The following is a 21,191-nucleotide window of genomic DNA, read 5'->3' on the forward strand; positions in this document are numbered from 1 at the left end:
CTCTCGCCGGTTCCCGGGCTTGTGTCTGCAGGAGCGTTCCCCAGGCACAAGCGTCCACGCTCTGACTCTACGAGAAGACTGGTCCTCAGGGGACAAAGAATCATTAGCTACCGACTTTCACAGACTTTCAGGCCAACCAACTGCTTGCTGCATGCATTTAAATAACGTACATAACCCTGCTTGACATGCAGCGCACAGGGCTAACACTGAAGAAGCTGTGAGGTGTGCTGAGCGGATGTGACATTCAAAGCAAGTAGCAGAAGCAAAATGGAGTCAAGAGGGAGATGTTGAGGTAAGGCTGCAAAGAGCCCCTTAATAGTGGAGTACATGGTGGAGTGTGAGCTGGTGCCCGGAGAAGAGAGGAGGGCCATGCAGCAGTGGGGAGTTTTAGGAAAACAAAGCAACAGATAGTTGAAAGCAATTACTACATAGGGCGAAGTTTAAAGATGAAGACTATGTGACACAGAAACAGTTTTACTCACCGTTACAACTGAGGCATACCGGAACAGGCAGGCAACAAAGGAGGAAAAATTTTCAGAATATTAATTGGAGCCAAAATAGTCTGCCACAACATTTAATGTCACAAAGATTAAACTACCTGCCAACACAGAACATTTGGTTTAGATGTGCAAAACACAATTGCTAAACAAACGACAATATGGGATATGTTAAGACTGTGGCGTTGCAATCTAATCATTTTAAGTAATTTTAAACCAATGGTGAAAGGAATACTCAGTCGTGTCCGACTCTTTGCAACCCCATGGACTGTAGCCTATCAGGCTCCTCTGTCCATGGAATTCTCCAGGCAAGAGTACTGGAGTGGATTGCCATTTCCTTCTCCAGGGGATCTTCCCGACCCAGGAATCGAACCTGGGTCTCCCGCATTGCAGGCAGACGCTTTACCGTCTGAGCCACCAGGGAAGGCATAAACAAACAACAATACGGGATATGTTAAGACTGTGGCGTTGCAATCTAATCATTTTCAGTAATTTTAAACCAATGGTGAAAGGAATAATGTCACAAGAGCAAAACACCATTTATGAGGCTCACGGAACAAACAACAGGAGACAGTTCCACCACGTGGCAATGGAAGCAAAATATTGTTCAAACTACATCAAACGATGCTTGCGCACGAGGGTAACCTTCAAGATTTCTGTATTCCTTTTATCCACTGCCTGTGGAGCCTGCTTGGTCAACAAAGATCTCAGGGTGCCTGTCATCTGGGACGGAACTGTGTCCCTCACCAAGGCTTGGGGGAGGGACCCCTGTAGCTGCTTTTCTGCCACAGCTCGTGCAGCGACCCCCACAGAAGGCCCCACCTGGTGTCACCCTTCTCTAAGGTGTGGACCCCGGGAGTGCAGGGCAGAGGGGCGAGACGGTTTCTGGGAACCAGACTTACTTGTTCTACAGTAGGGGTATGCGTTCCAGGCTTTCTCGTGAAACACCAAGGAGCCCTCAGGAGCGATCATCCTCACGAACGCGGGGACTTTGCTGGGAGGAGAGAAACACTGGATATATTCTCAACAGCACCACTGCCTCTTTGTTGGCTTCCATCAGACTGCTTCAGAGAGTACTCAAGTATAAAATTAACGTAGAGACAACAAAATGATCGTGTTTAACCACATAGAAGATTGTGTTTTTAAACAGAAGTAATTCTTTCTTATGGCTTTTGACCTACTCCTGTGACACGAGATCTAAGAGTTACCTGAAGCTGTTCAACCTGTGTGTGACACGGAAGTCGTCTCTGGCAATTAGACCACACCACACTTTCTTAACACAGTAAAGAGTCTCCAGAATAAGGTAATGACTTGGAATAAAAGCCTTTTAACACATTTTACAGAATAAACTTCAACAAAAATGATAATATTAAGGGTCCGTGTAGAGAGGAAGATAGGCAAACATACCTAAGTATAGAAGTGTGTCGACCTGGAGAATGAATGTCAACTGCTGCCTCAAGTCTGGTCAGATCAGACAGGTCAACCATGTAACTAACACATGATGAGGTAAGTGGGCAAAGCACAGCCAGACACACCACTAACGGAACACACAACTGGAAAATTAGTCTCATCAGCCTTCACAGCAGTGCCAATGAAATGACTATTCTCCTGACTGGTGCTTATGGTACAGAAACTTTTACATGCGCAGGCTTTCCACAGATCAGATTCAAATCCCAGCATCGCCCTGAGGCTGTGTGACCTGGAGCATACTGTATCAGGAGCTCTCTGAACTCCCTCCTGTGCTGAATGGAGTCCACATCATCCACTCTGCAAAGTTACTGAGAGAATCCCATCAGACAGGACCTGTAATGTGTTAAGCACCGGGCACACTGCCATGAGAGCTGACTAAATGGTAACTTGCTGCTGTGGTTTAGTCGCTCAGTCGTGTCCGACTCTTTGCGACCCTGTGGCCTGGAACCCTCCAGGTTCCTCTGTCCATGGATTTCCCAGGCAAGAATACTGGAGTTGGGTTTTAATTTCCTCCTCCAGGGGATCTTCCTGACCCAGGGATGGAACCCATGTCTCCTATGTCTCCTGCATTGGCAGGCGGATTCGTTATACCACTGAGCTAGCTGGGTGCTTTTTAATTATAAGCTGACACGTAACTAGGTGCTTTCACATGCCTTTCTTCACTTTAATCCCCCGATAACACTATGAGTTAACCATTAATTCATTATTTCATACAACCAGCATTTAAATAGCTAAATAACAATGTCAAAATGACATCCTCCAACTTGAAGCCCTATGTATATTCTTTCCATCAGAGCTGCTTTCTGAAAACTTAAGCACATCTTAATTTCCTAAACTAAGAAAGAACAACAGCCCCACAGTGAGACTGAGCAGTTGATCAGAAATACTCCTAAGCTGAGTTTCAGAAGCTAAGCAAGGAAGGTGGAATGGGCCCTCCACCAGCCAGAGTGCGGTGTAACTACAAACAGCAGTCAGGACAGCCATCTCCTTGCCTCTGCAGCACACGAGATGGTGCCGTTTAGGGATTCCCAGGCTGTCCAGCACTTAGGACGTGGTGCTTTCACTGCCGGGGCCTAGGTTTGATTCCTGCTCAAGGAACTAAGATCCAGCAAGCTACATGGCATGGCCAAATAAAAAGAATGCTATGGTGCCAGGAGCCAGTGTGAGGAACTCCGCCCATGGCAAAGGTCATGAGGAACGAGGCTTGGCATACGCAAAGGCGTGATCAAGCCTCAGGAAACCCCCTGTTCCCGAGCATCTAACCCCAAGACCAGAGTCTGTTTTATGCTCTCACCTACACCTCTGACTTTACGGGGGGCTCTCCCCCATAACTGTTTCTCTCGGAGAAGGAGTAAACGTGCAGCTCCAAGGCAATAAAAATTCTTGGGCATGACAAGAGTGTTTCAGCTTTCGGACTCCTCTGAAGGTTATCTAGCCCACCTGTATAGGTTCGTCTGGCCACATGTGATTGTTTATAGCCTCCCAACCTGAGAGGCATGAGATGTTTTAGACTTACTAAAGGCAAATTCTTTTGGGGAGTTAGAAATTATTAGTATAATGGGTTGGTTAGGAATTATATTGGTGAAGGGTTTTTCATTTGTTGTGTCAATAATTGCTGCTAATCCCTGCTCTGGGTGGGACAAGGATGTCTCAGGTCAAACCTCTCTGCTGACCGACTAGCTTGTGTGACAGGATTATCCATACTCCTGCCACATGATTGTTTACTACCTCTCAACCATAAACAGCACAGAGAGTTTTGGAGTATTTTGAGAGTCTTAATTAGCATAGGGCTTTCTCTTCTTGTTGAGTCAATGATTGCCGCCAGGCCTCCATATCCTTAGGCACTTGGGAATATATTAATCAATATATTTGCACTATAGAAAAGGAAATATGGTAGTTTTTGATGTTAGCAATACTAGACTTTTTGAGTTAATGAATTTTCTCTTCTGTAATAGATCGCTGTACTTTGTTATAAATCACTGTGTCCTTGCTATGTAAAAATGTAACTTTATCATATCTTAAGACTAAATGGATCTTAAGGGGAGCATTGGTGAAAGGATTTTCATTTGTTGGGCTGATGTTTGCTGCTAAATCTCCATGTTCCCTACCCTTATAATGAATATAACTAACATATAGGAGAAATAAGTATTAACCTTTAAGATTAATCATGTTAACCTTGGGTTAAATAAATTCCTTTCTTGATTGTAACTCACTACACCCTCACTCTATAGGAATGTAACTTTATTTGGAGGGTGGTGCCTGGTTTAAGAAAAAACACCCTTGGAAGAAATAAGTTTTTTGGTTATCAGAAAGAAAGGATCATAAAATGTCAGCAGGTCTCACTCATGGCCAGAAGATGATGTACCTTTTTTATACATTTATGTGAAGCACCTGATTTTGATAAAGGTCAGGACTGCTGACTCCCGCGTGACTCTGTATTCATCCCTATGTGTAACAAAAGGTATATAAGCAAACCCAAAAATAAAGAAATCGGATCAGTTTCCGGAAAGACTGATTCCCCCATGTCGCTTCTTTCTTGCCCTCGTTTTTCTGGCTGAATTCCCATCTGGAGCATGGATGCTATTCCACGTAATCCAAGTTATTCAGCCTCTTTTTCTCCACTAATCTTCCTACTACACTATCCATTTCTAATCTCTCTGTATCTGTAATTAAATATGTATTTTTCCAAAGACGCCAACTCCATCCCCACCTTCGAATCACCCTGGATCCACCGGGGCTGGACCCCGGCAAGTGGTGCCCGGAACAGGCTATTCGAAGGTAAGTCCTTCGGAGCAAAAGCTCCCCCCGGAGTGATCTAATCACTCCCCTCCGCCCCAGTGTTGAGTTTTCGGGACGGATAGGACCCCACTTAGGGTGCCGCGGACCCCCCTGTAGGATAGACAGGGCAAGTAGGAGTGGGAAGTGTTGAAGGGTTTAGAGAAACCTAGTTTTCTAGAGGCTGAAGTAAAGACTTTGACAAGGCAGACTTTTACGGGTTACTGTTTGTGGCAAATTAAATCTTTAAATCATTGGAAAAGCTTAAGTATTACTATCATATATGCAGTATGCCCATGATTACAAGGGCGTAAACTTAAAAGATATTAATTGAAGGAGGGCTCTGAGCATGTGCTACTTTTGAAATCTTGGGAAGTTCATACAAAGGGGTATAACTTCAGGGAAATGAAGACAGGATACATCAAAGTAGTATCACATTAAAAGTCAAAGAAGATCTAAGTACTTCAAACCATTTCTTGCACTGGTAAAAAACTAGAACCAAGAATGCTTTAAATGCTAAAGAGGTCTAATCAGGGTATAATGTAATCTATGTGGGGAATTTTTTAAAATACAAGCTACAAGATTACTTGCTATCTGTGGGTATGACAAACAGATTATCAACAGTTCACCTGGTCAACTTAGAAGAAGGCAGGAGAAAAACAGCTGTGTACCACAAGTATATTCTTAATTATTCTATTTCTATAGTGCCCAATATTCTAAAAACCTTAATATTCAACAAGTTTCAAAATTTGCTGACACAAGAAAATGGGCAATCAGTTACTGAAGGTCAGCGTAAGACCAATTTCTAAAAAAATGTTCGTATTTCTTCATCGTGCTTCCAAATGCCTATTACTTTAATTCTAGGATGCTTTTTCTACCATGTGTATTTCAACTCATTTTATGTTTGACTTAGTTTCATGCAAGGATGGGCACAATAAAGGACAGAAACGGCAAGGATCTAACAGAAGCAGAAGAGACTAAAAAGAGGAAGCAAGAAAACACAAAAAGAACCATACCAGAAAGGTCTTAACGACCAGATAACCACAGTGGTGTGGTCACTCCCCTAGAGCCAGACATCCTAGAGTGTGAAGTCAAGTGGGCCTCAGGAAGCATTACTACAAACAAAGCCAGTGGAGGTGATGGAATTCCAGCTGAGCTCTTTCAACTCCTAAAAGATGATGCTGTTAAAGTGCTGCACTCAGTATGTTACCAAATTTGGAAAACTTGGCAATGGCCATAGGACTGGAAAAGATCAGTTTTCATTCCAACCTCAAAGAAGGGCAATGCCAAAGAATGTTCAAACTACTGTAGAAGTGCACTCATTTCAAGTGTTAGCAATGTAATGCTCAAAATCCTTCAAGCTAGGTTTCAACAGTATGTGAACCAAGAACTTCCAGATGTTCAAGCTGGATTTAGAAATGGCAGAGGAACCAAAGATCAAATTGCCAACATTCATTGGATCATAGAGAAGCAAGGGAATTCCAGAAAAACATCTACTTCTGCTTCACTGACTACATTAAAGCATTTGAATGTGTGGATCACAACAATTGTGGAACATTCATCAAGAGATGGGAACACTAGACCACCTTAACTGTCTCCTGAGAAACCCATATATGGGTGAAGAAGCAACAGTCAGAACCAGACATGGAACAAGAGACTGGTTCAAATTGGGAAAGGAGTACGTCAAGGATACGTATTGTCACCTTGCTTATTTAACCTATATACAGAGTACACCATGTGAAATGCCAGGCTGGATGAATCCCAAGGTGGAATCAAGATTGCTAGGAGAAATATCCAGAGAAGGCAATGACAACCCACTCCAATACTCTTGCCTGGAAAATCCCATGGGTGGAGGAGCCTGGTAGGCTGCAGTCAATCGGGTCACAAAGAGTTGGACACGACTGAGCGACTTCACTTTCACGCATTGGAGAAGGAAATGGCAACTCACTCCAGTGTTCTTGCCTGGAGAATCCCCCGGATGGGAGAGCCTGGTGGGCTGCCGTCTATGGGGTCGCACAGAGTCGGACAAGACTGAAGCGACTTAGCAGCAGCAGCAACAGCAGGAGAAATAACCACCTCAGATATGCAGATGACACCACTTTAATGGCAGAACGTGAAGAGGGAACTAAAAGAGCCTCTTGATGAGTATGAAAGTGGACAGTGAAAAAGTTGGCTTGGAACTCAATATTCAAAAAACTGAGATCATGGCATCTGGTCCAATCACTTCACAGCAAACAGATGGGGGAAAAGTGAAAACAGAGGCAGATTGTATTTTCTCGGGTTCCAAAAATCACCGCGGTCAGTGACTACAGCCATGAAATTAAAGATGCTTGCTCCTTGGAAGGAAAGCTATCACAAACCTAGAATGCATATTAAAAAGCAGAGACATCACTTTGCAGACAAAGGTCTGTATAATCAAAGCTATGGTTTTTCCAGTAGTCATGTGCAGGTGTGAGGGCCAGACTATAAAGAAAGCTGAGCGCCAAAGAACTGATGCTTTTCAACTGTGGTGCTAGAGAAGACTCCTGAGAGTCCCTTGGACAGCAAGGAGATGCAACCAGTCCATCCTAAAGGAAATCAGTCCTGAATATTCATTGCAAAGACTGTTGCTGAAGCTCCAATACTTCGGCCACCTATGTGGAGAGCTGACTCACTGGAAAAGACCCTGATGCTAGGAAAGACTGAAGGCAAAAGAAGAGGGCACTGGAGGATGAGATCATTAGAGAGCATCACTGACTCAAAGGACATGAATATGACGAGCAAACTCCGGAAGAAGTGAAGGACAGGGGAGCCTGGCATGCTGTAGTCCACAGAGGAGCAAAGAGCTGGACACAATTTGGCAACTGAACAACTATAACCAAAAAATGAGCAAACCTTTGAACTAGTTTTGTTTCAAATCTACTGGCTTTTCATGTTTAATATGAGAACATGAGCTGACTACATTTAGGGGAAATGAACAAATGGAATAAATAAAATAAAATTTCAATTCTATTTCAAAGAAGAATAATTTTCATCAAGGGCAACTTCAATATATTTCTAACAAGACAAGTCAAAGGTGCCATTTATACACAAGAGAAAAGTATATACCTGTTCTCCCCCTCAGTGTCACTTAGGAAGTCACTTCAGCAACATGCAGGAAACTCTGTTTTGGAAGCTTAGTCTCAGGAAACGGACAAATAGTAGCCAAATTAACAAAACAGAGCTAGAGATTCAAAAACAAACGAAAAAGGACATTCATCCTCTTGCTACTCCAAACTAGTCAAAAAATGTCCTCTCACAATAAACCAATATTTGTGACAGTGTTTACCTCAAGGTAAACACACCTCGACCACAGAGTTTTAAGCGTTAGCCATAGAATCATGGCCAGTTGTGCAAACGTTCTTTGCCTGTGCACAGCCTTCCCCCACTCCATCTCTGAATACAAAATAAGAATATTTAACTCCAAGTTAAAATTCAACTGAAGTGTTTTATCAGTTGTGTTATCAATATCAAATCTAACCTCGATATGCTAACGGCTGTGAACCTGTGCACTGTGCAGTAAGATGCCTTGGTCAGAGCGGGAGAAGAGAACAGAGGGCTCACGTGATTTATAATAACACGTAATAAAGGACCACAGGGTACACGTAGCTTCTCCTGATGCAGGAGCCAACTTAAAAAAAAAAAATCCTGTTCCTGAGATAAATAATACCTTGGCAAATCATTTCATGGCAAATCATTTCAAACTGCACTTTCCCCAATGGAAAGTTTACGTCTTCTTGAGTAAGTAATCTTTCACTTTAAAATCAACTGAAATACACCTTACGTACAATAGAGACCTCGTGCCTTGATCCACTCAAGTATTTACTAACTGTCCACTGTGCCAGGGACCATGTAAATAACCGTGTACAAACAAGGACAATTCCTACCGAGAGCTCACCTTCCGAAGAGGGAAGTGGAAAATAGGTCAGCAGACAGCAAAAGGCAGAGAGAAGCAGCGTTCCTGAAGTGCCATGAGCTTAAGGAACACGGCAATGGGCGAGTCAGCACGTGAGGCAAAGGAACTCAGAAGAGGTGAAGGAGGCTCAATGAACTGCAGCCAGCCTCATCCAGAGACAGCGATCACAGAGCGGGCAGAGGGACCCGCATGAACAAAGGGCCAGGCGGAGGCCTCCAGTAAGGTGAAGGCTGACCGCGAAAGGACAGAGGGACAGAAGCCTAGCATGGTGAGGTGGGCAGGGAGCAGACACACCACCCAGGGCCTGTCTCAAAGGTCTGTATCAAACTTTCTGGCTTATTTCAGATGCCCCCAGAGAGTTCACTGGTGATAATAAAGGGAGGTTTTTTTAATGTATTGGTAAAATTCAGTGAATGAGTAAATTTCAAGTGCTAGAAAAGTAAAACTGAGTAAACCTAAATAAATTCAATACTATGAATACTATATAGGTTATACCATGAAGAATGCTAAATTTTCTCAAAAGGCACATTTTTAGATATACTTAAGGTGAAAACAACAGAATGGGAAAGACTAGGTATCTCTCCAAGAAAACCAGAGATACCGGCAACATTTCATGCAAAGATGGGCTTGAAAAAGGACAGAAATGGTATGGACCTAACAGAAGCAGAAGATATTACGAAGAGGTGGCAAGAATACACAGAAGAACTATACAAAAAAGATGTTCACAACCAAGATAATCACGATGGTGTGATCACTCACCTAGAGCCAGACATCCTGGAATGTGAAGTCAAGTGGGCCTTAGAAAGCATCACTTCGAACAAAGCTAGTGGAGGTGATGGCATTCCAGTTGAGCTTTCAATTCCTGAAAGATGATGCTGTGAAAGTGCTGCACTCAATATGCCAGCAAATTTGGAAAACTCAGCAGTGGCCACAGGACTGGAAAAGGTCAGTTTTCATTCCAATCCCAAAGAAAGACAATGCCAAAGAATGCTCAAACTACCGCACAATTGCACTCATCTCACACGCTAGTAAAGTAATGTTCAAGATTCTCTAAGCCAGGCTTCAGCAATATTTGAACTGTGAACTTCCAGATGTTCAAGTTGGTTTTAGGAAAGGCAGAGGAACCAGAGATCAAATTGCCAACATCTGCCGGATTATGGAAAAAGTAAGAGAGTTCCAGAAAAACATCTATTTCTGCTTTATTGACTATGCCAAAGCCTTTGACTGTGTGGATCACAATACACTGTGGAAAATTCTGAAAGAGATGGGAATACCAGAACACCTGACCTGCCTCTTGAGAAACCTATATGCAGGTCAGGAAGCAACAGTTAGAACTGGACATGGAACAACAGACTGGTTCCAAATAGGAAAAGGAGTACATCAAGGCTGTATATTGTCACCCTGCTTATTTAACTTATACGCAGGGTACATCATGAGAAACGCTGGGCTGGAAGAACCACAAGCTGGAATCAAGATTGCTGGATGACACCACCCTTATGGCAGAAACTGAAGAGGAACTAAAAAGCCTCTTGATGAAAGTTAAAGTGGAGAGTGAAAAAGTTGGCTTAAAGCTCAACATTCAGAAAACAAAGATCACGGCATCTGGTCCCATCACTTCATGGGAAATAGATGGGGAAACAGTGTCAGACTTTATTTTGGGGGTCTCCAAAATCACTGCAGATGGTGACTGTAGCCATGAAATTAAAAGACGCTTACTCCTTGGAAGAAAAGTTATGACCAACCTAGATAGTATATTAAAAAGCAGAGACATTACTTTGCCAACTAAGATCCGTCTAGTCAAGGCTATGGTTTTTCCAGTGGTCATGTGTGGATGTGAGAGTTGGACTGTGAAGAAAGCCGAGCGCCGAAGAATTGATGCTTTTGAACTGTGGTGTTGGAGAAGACTCTTGAGAGTCCCTTGGACTGCAAGGAGATCCAACCAGTCCATCCTAAAGCAGATCAGTCCTGGGTGTTCTTTGGAAGGACTGATGCTGAAGCTGAAACTCCAATACTTCGGCCACCTCATGTGATGAGCTGACTCATTGGAAAATATTCTGATGCTGGGAGGGACTGGGGGCAGGAGGAGAAGGGGACAACAGAGGATGAGATGGCTGGATGGCATCAATGACTCGATGGACTTGAGTTTGAGTGATCTCTGGGAGTTGGTGATGGAGAGGGAGGCCTGGCGTGCTGCGATTCATGGGGTCGCAAAGAGTCGGATACGACTGAGCAACTGAACTAACTGAAGGTGCTAATGAATTAAAGAAACCATGAAAAACACCGTCTCTGGATAATAGATTAATCAAAGTTATTGCCCTCACTCAAACCTGCAGCAGAAGCAAAGAAATGCTGCGTTCTAAGATAGCATCCAAGTAAAACTGAAGGTTCTACAAAGTGACGACCCACTTTATATTCATGTGTCATTATAAACAAAGCAACTGCCTTAAACTGAGAGAATTATGAAAAATACGAATCATCACAACCCATCCACAACCTTAAAAGGCTCTACAAAACCCCACCATGAATCAATATGAAGAGAAGAGAGCCAAGTGCAGAGCGATTCCCTCCTCCTTTGATAAACTGGAGACTACTGACAAGACACTCGTAAAACCATCACTGATCTGCCGTTACTTAAGTATTAGTGTGCATTTTCTATTTTAAAATATTTATACAAAAAAACAGAGATCAAACTGCCAAACTTAGCAGAACTGCAAACTAAGAGATAAAAACAATGAACAAAGGATCTGAATGGTCAAGTCACGCAATAAATTCAAAGGGCCAGTTAATACGAAGAACATTTAACTTCACTGATAGAGAAATGCAAATTTAAACAAGAGGCTATTTTCTGTGCATCAAATTGGCGAAAATTAAAAACAAAATTATGAGGAAACAAATGCTCTCAAATTCTTGGAAGGCAATCTGGCAATACCACCAAAACTTTAAAAGAGCATGGACTTCCAGCAATCCTACTGTAACGAACTTCTTCCAGAGAAACAGGAACCTATGGTATAAAGATTTATGCACACACAGCCACCTTCATAGAAATATTACCTGCGACAGACAAGAAGGCAAATACCTAAAACACCTAAATCGACTTATCATTTAGAGAATGGTTAAGCAAACTGTGCTTCTGGCCACACCAAGACGTTTTACTCAGCTTTGAAAATAAGGAAAGGGCATTAAATAATAACAATAAGGAAGGATGCTCATGATGTATCACTGCATAAAAATTAATGCAGAGTGCAGAACCGTGCGTGCGATGTAGATCCTGTTTGCTGTGGACAGCAAGCAATGACACAGGTGACATTTTTATGTTTCTTAAAAATTGCTTTGAATATGTGTAGAAAATTATCTGCAGGGACAAATTTTAAGTTGTTTCTAATTTCTCTCTAGGGACATGGATTTGTGATAACATGAGGTGGGTACTAGGTTTTTAACTTATCATCTTCTGTTTGAATTTAAGAAGCAGACAGATCAATTCATAATTTAAAAATAATAAAGGAGAGGAATGCTCTCAAAAATTAAAATGCAACATATCATCACAATGAAAATGACACTCAATAGTCAATTAGGTAGTTACATGCTTAATACGTGGCTGGATAGTCAAAGCATGGTTATTTAATACAATGACTAAGCACCAGATGTGAACACCCTGCTTACCTCTTTAGGTGATAAATTTTGTGTGTATACTGTCCCTTTTCTCCATCCTTTTCATAAGGTTCATTCTTTAAGACTTCAATTCCTTCACCACCACCAGTCTCATTCTTACTGGCTTCTGCCACAGAGTAAAGCTGCCCAACCTGATACTGAAATATCAAAGAGTACAGAACTTCGGTAAGTCGGCAGTAATTGCAAAAACTTCCTGTGCTAAAATCTTTCTGCAGATACAGAAAAGCACATCCCAACCATTGAGCACATATGTTCCACATGAAAACATGACTCAGATGAGAAATTAGTAGGTGTGGAGAGATGAACACCAGATGATCATACAGCTTCAGGAAACTATAACAGTTTTCAAGATTTCCATTATTTAGGGAAACTGTTAGTTACAAATATTCTGGTGCTTTAATACATACTATCCACTTGTTTCAATGTCAAGATGCATTTTTTTTTGAATAATAAATATACATTCATATTTTCCAAATCATCTTCACATCTATGACATCTCACTTTATTTCACAAAATCCTAAAGAAGGTATGACAGGAATATATCTGTTACTTCTTCGCCAAAAAAGAAAGCTGAGCAATCAGAATACTGTTCTCAATAATGAGGAGGGCTATAAAGTGACCAAAAAAGCCTGCAAATACAAAGCGCCACTACAGTGCAGAGTGAGGCAGACCTCTGGGGTCCTGTTTCGCATGCTTATGCATGTGCATGCCTGATTTGGCTCTGGTCCCCCTAAATAGAAACAGTACTGGGTATCTAGGCTCTCAGTTGTTAACTGTGCAGTTCTCCAGTAAAAGCAAACTGGTTTTAAAGTATAAATAAACAAGTATTACCATGAAAAGGCAAGAAATTGCTGATAGTGCTTTCTCTTTCACTTTAAAGGAGATAAGAATTCTCACTGGCTTGCACCAAAACCTGTGAGTGGACACCATTATTCTATGCCCATCTGGAATTTCCAACAGTTCCAACAAATGATAAAAAGCAAAGTTCTGTACTCTAATTTGTTTCAGTAACTCAATCATGGCACCATCTCCAATCTCTTCAAATTTGGCTAAATTTCTTCCTTCTAATGATGAGAGCCTGAAGAAATGTTTTTCTTTTTTTCCTCTTTTTTTTAAGCATATTTTCAAAGAAAGGCTACCTCTAAAAACTAGTAATTCAAAACTAACATTTTACTTTGAGGAACAAAAAATCAGGGTGGTTGTAAGTTCAACAAATAGTCCTATCTACAAAAGCCCATGGGAATGTGATGCTATATTGACGGTTAATTCACACACACACACAAATCTGGAAAGGTTTAGGAAGCTGGAACCAAACAGATTTCTTAAATACGTCAAAAACCAGTTTCTGTAGAGATTTCAGACTGTAGCAAGGGCTGTCTTCTTTCTTCCGGTTTTTATGACAGACCACCAGGGTTAGTCCAGGAATGCTACAATCCTTAAGTCCTTCAAAATGCACTTTTCAACAGTGTCATATTTTAAAGACAGGATTACAATGTCTCTAAGTCTGAGCATAAACTTGATCTTGGTTAGAAACAGAGTAACAAAAATTTACACAGAAACAAGTGTTCAAAAATATGTTATTAATGGAATGATAACTTGTCACATGACACTAGGCTTTCATTCTCACTTTTAAGAAGAACTTAAACAATGACAGGAGGCATATTAAGTCTGAATGTAACAAAAAGCTGAGATTATTCTGGGTGACAATAACAAGACTCAGAAAGATTTCAACAAGTTGATCCAACTAGCTGAAACGAAAAGAAAAAAAACAAAAACAAATGTCAATTTCCACATTCAAGTTCAAACAATTGTGTAAGTAAAGATATGGGGTGCCTGGCTTATCTGAGTGTTCTAATACATTTGAAGCCTCAGACCCTACTGAGGTACTTATGGCTGTGTTCAAGTCTACACGAAACAGTGCCAGACAGCTACTCGTTTTCAGTTCCTGCATTTTTTTTTTCCTTCTGCCTGCCTTCTGTCAGCTGTCACATCTTAGGTTTATCAGTTTGTTTTGTTCCACTTCCAATCCAGTGGTTCCAGTTGAGTCTCGGCTCCAGGAGGCCCAGATAACCGAGGAGTACAAGCTGTGAGCAAGGTGCAGGAGGACCCTAAGGCCTTCGTGGGTTTTGCTCCGTGGACCTGGATTTCTCAGGAGCCGTCTCTGCTCTTATCTTCATTCCTAGCTGTACTACTGATAGCTGAGTCCACGAGACACGCAGCTTTCTGAACAGGTGATGCCCTTCTGTACTGTGTGCAGGTCGAGGGAGATGATGGCCTCTTGCGCTCCCGTGCAGAGCACTGCTTTCGGCTGAGAGCAACAAGCATAGCACATGCAGCAGCGATGGGCCGGTGAGGAGGCCCAGAGGTGCTGTTATACCAGGCCACACGCACGTGTGGGAAGGCTTAACCTCGGGACCGCAGGCAGAAGAGGTGGGACGAAGGGCCACGGAGAGGAGACAGAACTGCCAGAAGTTACCCTGAAGGGTCACCATGGATAAGAGAGAACAGGCTTCCTTCCTCCCCTTTCTGCTCAAGTGGAAGGAACTGTAAACAGTAGGCAGACTTTACAGGAAAGCAGCTTTTGGTTTAAAGTAACAAGAAATGTTTAAAATGTCCAACAGTAAAGTAGGTAGTTTCTCCAAGCAGCCAGTGACTTAACCCTAAAGTGCCCAGGTTGCAGCTGGAACCTCCATTCTCTGACACGCTGCCAACAGAATTCCTGCGCCGGACAGGGTGGTCAGCGTGCTCAGACTCTTCCAAAACCAGGCAGGGTAACAACAGATATTCATTTACCGTTAATTATCTCTAACACATCAGTATTCACTGTCACATACGGCAAAGCAAAGATAAATGATAATATTACCTCAGATTAGCATACCAAAATAAACTATGCAAGCAAGACTTACCTCCTGAACCGAACATGGCAGAACCACACGGCTAAAAAGACAAAAGGATAACAAATGTTACACACGAAGTGGTTGGCTTTAAAACTGATCTCCACGATTAAAAGACCTTTTGCTTTAAATCCAATGACAGCATAGTACAAGATGTCATTTATGGAAGAGGGTCCTTGCAATGACTACAGATAAGAGTTTTTAAACTGGGGAAATAAAACTACCCACTGCTGACTCTCAACAATCACTTGCATGTAGCACCCTCATTATACCAAGACCCCAAAAACACAGTAGTAGAGATTCTTGTGAGGAGTAAAGGAACAAGAGGAAACTCATCACTGAAAATTGTGGGGTACACGATGTATCATTTGTAGACTGTCTGGTCAGGGTGCCCTCAAGAAATTTTTAATATGGTTTCATTCTCCATCTATACACTATGCATTTTGTTTTTATGGTACTTTCTCACAGAATTCATGTCTTGAATCTCACGATAAATGCCTCCAAAAACTGCTCTCTACTACCCAATTATTGCTCAGTCTTATTGAAAAAAAAAACCATGTAAAACATCCTATAGACTTAGTGAGAAAAAACTTTACCATGGAAAATATTTTGAACCTGAGAAATACAACCCCTTCCAGGGCAGATTCAACGTGAGGTTGCTGTGTTTGACCTTGTCCAAGAGTCTGTTCCTGTACACACAAGAGGACTAGGACAGAGACATAATGCTCCTAGCGATGAATTCCAAAAAAGAACTCTGTGATGAACTATTTTATATCAGGATATTGCATTTTTATCTCCAGATTTTTTAGGGAAGTACTCTCATACTTAGTTCCACAAGAAGCTCTGAAAACCAAGGCCATCCCCAAATATCACATGTCTCATGGTCCAAGAGGGCAACTCCCCACCCCACCCATCCTGCCCGCCCAACCTGGTCATTCTTAAGACTGTTCCCTCCTACCATCTAACTACCATAGCAATGCCACTAAAAATCTTATTTTAACTCTAAGGAGAGGGAAAAAAAATACCACAGGGTTCACCTCAAAATTTCATTTTACAGGAAATTCCCAATAGTGTTCTTCACTCCAACTTCTCTTCAGCTGCAGTTTTTATCTGTTGTTCTCTCCTTAGTCTTCCTCAAACACTGATGCTTGAGTGCTCACATCACCTTAATCTCTACCAGGTATCTCGAGTTACTCCCCCCTCCTCCTCGACTACTGGGGGTCACTCATCACTCTGTCATTCTGATAATGATCGACTAAAGACAATGAAGGTTCTCCGAGTCACAACGGTTGCTAATTTCTTCTCATCAAGAATAAACTTGTTATACAAAATCCTTCCAATAACTAATCATTTATTTCAGCTGTCTTCTTGGGGTACACACGAACGTGCTCACTGTGTCAGTAACAGAAAATAAAACTGGGGTGGAGAGGTGCAGTGGACAGGGGGGAAGGCTATGATATAGGCTGGGAGCCTATTCTGGGAGATTAAGACAAAGATACAGGTTGGGAGCATACTTTCAGGGCCTGGAATACAATGGTACGAAATCTATTACATTTATTCAACAACAAAGAATTCTGGAAGGTTGTTCCCAAAACTAAGCAACATAGCTATAGCTAACATGTCCTCTTAGGTACTTAAAGACAATGAGAAGCAGGAGGATGGGGTAAAAAGCCATCTTCTGGGAGGCAGGGCAAGGATTAACAAAGACCCAGAGGAGGATGCTCTGTGTACTGAGGAGCCTGGAGGGCTGTCCGCGGATCCATGACTCACACTGACACACCGACACACACAGGAGAACTCTGAGGAGCCTGGAGGGCTACAGTCCATGACTGACACTCTCACACTCAGTCCATGGGTCCACGACTGACACTCTCACACTCACACACAGGAGAACGCTGGGCTGCAGTCCATGGATCCATGACTCACACTCTTACACTTTCACACACTCACACAGGAGAACACTGGGCTGCAGAGGAAGTCGAAGGAAGGAATAGAAAGGAAACAGTTAAAGACTTCCCTGAAGTTTCACAAAACCAAGAATCACTGCTGAGTAATTTTACTAGTAGGGAAAACTTACTTCACAAAATCAAAGTGACTGATTATGACATTCTGAATGAATGACAAATCAAGTAACTTCTTCAAGATTTAAGAAAAAGTAAAGGAGATAAGAAACAGAAAGGCTTTAATTTTGCATTATTATTCTAAAAGCAATATTCAACTTTTACAGCACTTTGAAAATTTTCAAACTTCTCTGAAAACTGTTATGAAAATACTTTTCCAAAATCACACAACCTACTAGTTCTTTAAAACCAGGATTTTATGCTAATGGCAATTTCACCTACTGCTTAAATAACAACTTGAAGGTAACTCCCCATCCTGGAAAAGTTATTTCTAACCTTTTAATTCATGTCAAAAATAGCTGGCATTTTTAAAGACAACAAACATTTGCTAAAGTATATTACAGTTTACCAACATCCTTACATAGGGATGACCTACCTTGCTCCTGACCAAGAACAATTTTAGAAAACTGACAGGTGAGTAGGAAGAATCATTTTTTTCATTAGACAACACTGAGTTCTTACAGTGCGCTAAACTAGATGCCATGCTGGATACCAGGAATACTTGAATAAGAAATAGCCTCTGACCTCAAAAAGTCTAGGAGAAAAACGGGAATTCCCTGGCAGCCCCGTGGTAAGGACCCTGAGCGTTCACTGCCAAGGGCCCAGGTTCAATCCCTGGTTAGGAAACTAAGACCCCACAAGCCACATGGGGCAGACAAAAAAAGAAGACTTTAGGAGGGAAATAAAATCTAGGGGAGACACAGGTGAGGAGTGGACATCAAGAAACGTAACTGAGAATTCCGTCAGAAAAAAGTATTACACCTTGAGCATATTTCAACATTGGTTATATCGGCACATTAAAATTTTTATAAATAAAGTAATGATTCACAAAAAGCATAATGTGCAAATTCCCAATGAGAATTGCTTTCCATGATTTAGCCTGACACTATTCACGTAACTGTCAAAGGGACCAACTGAATACAATTCACATTACAGAAAGGAGGAAGTAACTCTAATAAAAGAAAAATTACTAGATCTGAACCCAAAATTAGTTCCGCAACTTACTTGCTGTGTGACTTGGGCTAAGTCAATTGTCTCTTACTTCCTCCACAAGTCTTAACACCTGCCAACTACAGACACTACAAAAATTTCAGAGTAATAAATGAGCTAACACTTTCATGCTACATTATACAAATGAAATGGAAGACAATTTTTAAAAATTTTAGTAAAATTTTAACTAAAAACTTGTCTTTTCTCAGGATCGCTGTAACTGACTGAAGTTAGTTTCATTCATTTAACAAATATTTATTGAACGTTTACTATGAGCCAGAGACTTCAAGAATTGGGAATACGAGAGTGAGCAAAATAGACAAATTCATGGAGTTTATGTACAGTGAGAGAATACATCCAGTAACAGAGAAGCAAGTCAGATGGTGATAGCTCTATGAAGAACAATGAAGCCGGAAAGCAAACACCAAACCGTGCGGGTTGCAAATGGATCTTCAGAAAGAGATTCCAAGAAGGTGATATTTAACCAAAGACCTGAAAAGGCGTGAATTAGTAAAATGAAGGTAGAGCTCTTCACCCAGAGGCAAGAGCAAGCAGAAAGGCCCTGAACTGAGCTTATTTTCCTGGAGTAGGAAAAGCAAGAAACCTTGTGAGCTTGGGAAGGGCAAGGGAAGTGGTGTAACTGAAATCAGAGAACAAAATAGTGGTTAAAACCTCCCAGGGTATCTATTCTAAAGGCGTTGGCTTTCACTCTCAGTGAGATAAGGGGGTCCGGAAGATTTTTAAGCAGAGAAGCGACAGGAGTGACTTTTAAAAAGAAATCTGAACTAACACTAAAAATAAGCTGTCTGGAGTTAGCTAAATTAAGCCCAACATTTCAAGAGTTTACAATGAAAAGAGCATTTGAAACACCCAAGAATGGGCCACACTAGAAATCCTCAGTTGCCCAAACAGTGGCTGACATGAACCAGCTGTGACAGCGGAACACTCGCTGCCAACCAGATTTCCTGCAATCAGTAGTCACAGTCCTTGCCGGTAGGAAATGCCGTAACTTTTCAACAAAACCACTTCGCCGGTCTGATGCACCTGGGAACCCTTCCATACGACCGACCGACCACATGTTAACGCCTGACCTAAACCCGGGGAAAGTCCATGGAGCCCAGAGTGTCATCCCATCTTCAAGATGTGGAAACTGAGACTCAAGAGCAGAGAGAGATGGCTCTCTCGGGAGTTTCGCTTCCCAGCGAAGACAGGTTTTTCCCGACTCCCAGCTCCTGCAGGAACTTGGGGGCGCCTACGTCCCACCTCGAGCCCTCGACCACCAGGGCAGCCTTTAGCTGGCAAGCCCACCTTCCGCGGGTTACAGGCAAGCTCCACCCCGGGGACGACAAATCACAGACCCACCGCGTCTCCCCCGCACCCTTGGGCTTCGGCTGCGGGTGGGCCCAGTCTCAGACTGGGGTGGGGGGGTGCTGGGGAGAAGGCGGGTCCCAGCGGAAACTCCCGGCCGCGCCCGCCGGAGCCACGCGCTCGGGGCCGGGACCCTGCCTCCTCCGCCCCTGGGGTGGGGGTGGGGGTGGGGAGGGAGCTGTTACCACGCAACAGCGCTGAGGGTTGGGGGGAAGCCGGCAATGCACTGCTGAGGGCCCTCAGGCGGGCCGGGGGCGCGTGCCGGCGGGAGGGGGCGCGCGCAGGGAGCGGCGGGCCCCGCGGTTCGCTCCTTCTTAGGAATATTCCGCCACTTCTCAGTCAATGGATCCCCTACCACTGCCGCCCCGGAACCTCGCTCACGCCCACCGGTCCCACTCACAATTCTTTAATCAGCACCATCTTTCCGGAACCCCTTCACAGCTGCCGCCGCCTCTACCTCTACCACCACCGCCGCCGCCGCCGCTACCGCCTCTCAAAGCGCCTGCGCGGCTCCGCCCCCTGCCGTCCCAGCCGCCGTGGCGCCTGCGCGTCCACACCCTTCCGCCGCGACCCGTCGCGTCAGCGCGCGAGACGAGCTGGCCCCGCCCCAGTCCCGCGCCCCGCCCTGGGCGCGCGAAGGTTCGTCTGCGGCTGCGCAGGCTGAGCGCGCGCTCGCTTGTCTCCTGGCAGCGGCTCGCGTTTCCAGTCAGGTTCTGTTGAGGGAGGCAGTGCAGCCTGCGTTCTCTGGTGAGTTTTCCGAGTCGGTTTCCTGAAGTCGTTTTCTGGTGAGAAGAGCTAAACTTTCTCTCAGTGCCTTTGAGAGAAGGTTGCCTTCTTGACGGACGTCTCCGTTGCGAAGTCCGCGTTAAAGACTCGAGTCCGAGAAGGGTTGGTCCGGTGGGGGGTTTGCGCGCCGGTTCCACAGACCCAGGCGCGCGCTGGGGACAGCTGTGGCCGCACGAGTTCCCAAAGTCCATATCCCTTACTCTTGGGTCCAGAATTCCGGCCGTGGCTGTGGCCCGACCGCGGGGGCGTCCCACCGTCCCGCCCAGCTCCCCGGGGGAAAAGGGAGTGCGCGTCCTTAGGACCCGGGAAGGGGGCCGGTTGTGAGGAGACGCTAGCGGGTCCCGATGAAGCCCCCACACGACTCGGGCTCCAGCCGGGAGCCAGGAGGTGGCCGTAGGAGGAGTTGTAGCTGGGTCAGTCGCATGCTCAGTGCCAGGCACAGGTATAAGCCCTGGGTGCAACCAGCAAAACAGATACTATCCCTGTCCTCGCTTGGAAACAAGAGAATTGAGCGTCGTGGAAAGTACTAGTCCAGAAATAAGATAACACAGACTGGTGGGGGAGGCAGACTAATCAAGGGAAGAAGGGCTCTCAGGAGGTCACAGTTGTGATAAATAGCCTAGATTTTATTTTCTTGGGCTCCAAAATCACTGCAGATGGTGACTGCAGCCATGAAATTAAAAGACGC

General features: G+C 43.7%; 1 protein-coding gene across 1 annotated transcript in view; it reads right to left on the reverse strand.

The window, feature by feature from the left end:
- The window catches only part of PITPNB (phosphatidylinositol transfer protein beta), a 61,906-nt gene extending 41,708 nt beyond the window's left edge, over positions 1–20,198 (reverse strand). The window contains exons 1-5 of the mRNA XM_052654746.1: positions 20,118–20,198; positions 15,252–15,282; positions 12,337–12,482; positions 1,400–1,491; positions 483–490 (exon numbers count right to left, since the gene is read on the reverse strand). Of these exons, the coding sequence (XP_052510706.1) occupies positions 483–490; positions 1,400–1,491; positions 12,337–12,482; positions 15,252–15,282; positions 20,118–20,137 (297 nt within the window). The 5' untranslated portion in view covers positions 20,138–20,198. The remainder of the gene's footprint in view (positions 1–482; positions 491–1,399; positions 1,492–12,336; positions 12,483–15,251; positions 15,283–20,117) is intronic.
- Between the last annotated feature and the right edge of the window lie 993 nt (positions 20,199–21,191).

Source organism: Budorcas taxicolor, chromosome 17, assembly GCF_023091745.1.
Source record: "Budorcas taxicolor isolate Tak-1 chromosome 17, Takin1.1, whole genome shotgun sequence".
NCBI lineage: Eukaryota > Metazoa > Chordata > Mammalia > Artiodactyla > Bovidae > Budorcas > Budorcas taxicolor.